At 41.2% G+C, this 4,211-nt stretch overlaps 1 protein-coding gene across 1 annotated transcript in view; it reads left to right on the top strand.

Moving 5' to 3' along the window:
* The first annotated feature begins 617 nt into the window (after positions 1 to 617).
* LOC106867493 (calcium and integrin-binding protein 1) overlaps positions 618 to 4,211 on the top strand; it is a 75,929-nt gene continuing 72,335 nt past the window's right edge. The window contains exon 1 of the mRNA XM_014912378.3: positions 618 to 869. Within this exon, the coding sequence (XP_014767864.1) occupies positions 819 to 869 (51 nt within the window). The 5' untranslated portion in view covers positions 618 to 818. The remainder of the gene's footprint in view (positions 870 to 4,211) is intronic.

Consider the following 4,211-nt stretch of genomic DNA (forward strand, 5'->3'; position numbering starts at 1 on the left):
TCCTCTCTTTATAAATCCGGGAATTTATTTTCTACCTTAAGGAAATTCATGTCGTTATTGTTGTCATTGGTCGTTGCTGCAGTCGTTATTCCTATTAGTTTAACTTCCTGTGTGGAGGCGCAATGGCCCAGTGGTTAGGGCAGCGGACTCGCGGTCATAGGATCGCGGTTTCGATTCGCAGACCGGACGTTGTGAGTGTTTATTGGGCGGAAACACCTAAAACTCCACGAGACTCCGGCAGGGGATGGTGGCGAACCCTGCTGTACTCTTTCACCACAACTTTCTCTCACTCTTACTTCCTGTTTCTGTTGTGCCTGTAACTCAAGGGGTCAACCTTGTCACACTGTGTCACGCTGAATATCCCCGAGAACTACGTTAAAGGTACACGTGTCTGTGGAGTGCTCAGCCACTTGCACGCTAATTTCACGAGCAGGCTGTTCCGTTGATCGGATCAACTGGAACCCTCCACATCATAAGCGACGGAGTGCCAACAACAACAATCTTCCTGTAGTTGCGTTCATGATATTCATCTACAACTACTTAAACATTTCATTGTTATCTACAGTACAGCAAACTTCCTATCTATGACAGTGATTCTGAACAGCTGTTACATTTTGAAGATCGAAGATAAAGAAATACATAAAAAAAAAACAAGCAAATCAAAGTAGAAAAAAGAAAAGTATGACAACTATCTTTACCAATCAATAATACGTATAAGAGAACGTCTGCCACGTAATAGAGCGTTCTGTTGGGTAGCCATCTTGAGTTAGAATCTATGCTGGGCTTTAAATGTGTTACCGCTTAAACGGCTTCTGATCATGGGACAGAGTAGTAGTTGCTTTACTGATCGAGAGCTCGAAGCCTATGAGGTAAGTGATATTTTGTTGTCATCAACGATACAATGATACAGAAGAAAAAGAGGAAAAAATACTTTACTCTTTATTCTTTCATTAAGATGTGTGTATTTGTGTGTGTTTGTGCGTGCGTGTGTGTGTGTGTGTGTGTGTGTGTATGGTAGTGTGTGTGTGTGTGGTAGTGTGTGTGCGTGTGTGTGTGGTAGTGTGTGTGCGTGTGTGTGTGGTAGTGTGTGTGTGTGTGTGTGTGTGCTTGCGTGTCTTCTGCACTTCTGTATTGTTATGATTAGTTCTAGGTCTATCCTGATGGAGCAGAGCTATGATCAAAAGCCTTCCAACCGTGACCCATTCTTCAATTTTAAGGGCTTCTATGACTAAATGGTTTAGTGTCTTTTTTTTCCCTCTTTTAAGACGATAGTATGTAAGTTGAAGAATATTTTGGTGGTTATTTCTAGCAGACCGAATGGCTGCGCAGAGGCGCCTTCCTTCGCATTAGTACCAGTAATTCTCCAAACATTCTATCTTTTACTTGTTTCAGTTATCAGATTTCTGCCATGATGGAGTAACGTTTTGAAAAATTTTAGTCGAACGAAAAGACCCTTGTACATATATTTTTTAAAGCCTAGTACTTATTCTGTCGATCTCTTGGGCTAAATGCTAAGTTACAAGAACGTAAAAAACCCAGCACGGGTTGTCAAGTGGTAATAGCGGACATGCACAAAACACAAAGACAAATACACACACAAACATACATAAACACACACACGCACACACACACATACACACACACTCGCATATATATGCATACACGATGGGCTTCTTCCAGTTTTCGTCTACTAAATTCACACAAGGCTTTAGTCAGCCGGGAGCTATAGTAGAAAACGCTTCCCTGAGGTACCACGCAGTGAAACTGAACCTGCAACTATGTTGTTGGGAAAGAAATATCCACGCTTGCGCCTATATAGAAACATCAGTAGTAGTAGTAGTAGTAGTAGTAGTAGTAGTAGTCAGCCTATTTCCAATGAGGACTCGAATAAATACAATAAAATGCCGTGTCCGTTCAGCAATAAAATGCCGTGTTCGTTCAGCAGGGGAGTGCTATGAAATGTTATACAAATAAGGAAAGAGTAAAAGATATTACACAGTATATAAACATAGATGTTAAAAATTTGTAAAATTTACAAACTTATAAACAAGACTCGGAATAAATACAAGTAGAATTATAACAGGCAATAACTAAAACACGATATATTTCCAAGAATTCTGCGTATGCACATGAAGGAGTATTGAATTAAAATAGTTATTTATGTATGATAGTTAACATATATACATCGCGTGTTGCTTGCAATCAAGCCTTATGCATAGCACTTACGGAAACACACCTGAAACCAGATATAGGAAATGCAGAAATACGCATACTACAGTATGTTGTATTACGGACCGACAGGAAAGAAAGGAGTCATGGTGGAGTTGCTATGTACATCCGTGAAGACCTCACACACCAGGTCCTTTTGTCACACTCAAATTCAGTATGTGACACACTAATTGTACATATAAGACAACTCAATGTAGTTATATGTGCTACATATCGCCCTCCAGATGCTCCAAATATGTAGGCAAGTTTGAAGACTGCCTTACAAAAATAGAAGTTCTAGTCACATTAGAACAACACATAAGTGTACTTCTTATGGGAGACTTCAATCTGCCCAATGTCAGATGGCCCAAGGGCCTTTCTCTCCCAGGAATGACGCGATACGAACAAGGATAGGTGAAGTCCCTCCTAAACCTCACCAACACTTTGTACATGGAACAAATAGTACTCCAACCAACCAGGGCAGGTAACATACTGGATCTCTGCTTCACAAATAATATGGATCTCATCCATAATGTGAAAGTGACACCGACGCTACTCTCGGATTACAACATGGTAGAGCTGACCATGTATGGACCAAAGGAAACCATGGATATGCAGCCTACAAGAAACTCTCAGAATCTTTCCAATTTGAACTTCCATAAGGCAAACTGGAAACAAATCGAGAAAGAGATCCTCAAACAAAACTGGCCTAAATGTCTCTCTTCACCGGACATCGACATGAAACTTAAATAATTCATGTCTGTAATGCAAGCCATATGCTACAAATGTGTCCCGGAGAAAAAGGCCACTGTACACAAGAACAAAATCCTCAAAGAGAGGAAAATTCTTATGAGACGGCGGACAAAAGTTTCAAATCGCCTAAACAAACAGATTGAAAGCAGTGAAAAGTCCCGCATGAAAATACAACTGCTGGAGATTGAAAAAAATCTGCAACTCTCCCACGAAAAAGAAAGAGCAGACAAAGAAGCCTGGGCTATAGACAATATAAAATCTAGCCCTAGAGCTTTCTACAAGTTTGTCAAAGAAACAGCTTCAGTGCACTGCAGAATAGAGTCACTCTTTGAAAAAGATGGTGCATTCCCAAGGATGATAAGTGAAATACTAAATGAGCAATTCAAAAGTGTTTTCACTCCATCCCTAGGGCACTTTCAAGTCAGCAATCCAACTGACTTTTTTTTACCACTGCAGATATAAAAGCAGAGGCAATGATGATCGATTACATCAATATAAAAAGGAAGACGATGTAATAAGGGCTATAGATGAAATGAACCCAAACTCAGCTACTGGCCCTGATGGATTCCCAGCAATCCTTCTAAAAGTATGTAAACGAGTCCTAGCAAGACCACTGCAGTCCCTTTTTCAGAGCTTCCGTGCATCTGGCAAACTCCCAAGAAAACTGAAGAAGGGTAAAATATGCCATATTCATAAAGGAGGTAGCAGAGCGGAGGCCAAGAACTACAGACCTATCTCTATGACCTCGCACATCAGCAAGGTCATGGAACGAATAGTCAGGAGAAAACTAATCGCCTTCCTTGAAGAAAATGACTTGCTGCTTGACACTCAATATGGTTTCCGACCAGGAAGAAGCTGCCTGACTCAGCTCTTACAACGTTATGACTGGGTGATGAAACAGCTACTTAACCACTCAAATGTGGAAGTGATATATCTCGACTTTGCAAAGGCCTTTGGTAGAGTCGATCATGGAATGATATGTCACAAACTGCGTGATCTCGGCATAGTTGGAAAATTGGGAGAATGGCTTCATGACTTTCTGAAGGATAGAAGTCAGGTGGTAGTAGCCAATGGGGCCACCTCCAATGACACACAAATAGTGAGCGGTGCAGAGGTGCAGAGGTGCAGAGGTGCAGGAGGTGCAGAGGCGTAGAGGTGCAGGAGGTGCAGAGAAGAGCAGCTGCATCCAACTCTCTCATGCACCAAATGTCAATTCCTGAAGTAAAATGTGAAACTAGATGAAATAAGAA

The sequence above is a fragment of the Octopus bimaculoides genome, chromosome 8 (assembly GCF_046866305.1).
Source record: "Octopus bimaculoides isolate indiv1 chromosome 8, ASM4686630v1, whole genome shotgun sequence".
Lineage (NCBI taxonomy): Eukaryota > Metazoa > Mollusca > Cephalopoda > Octopoda > Octopodidae > Octopus > Octopus bimaculoides.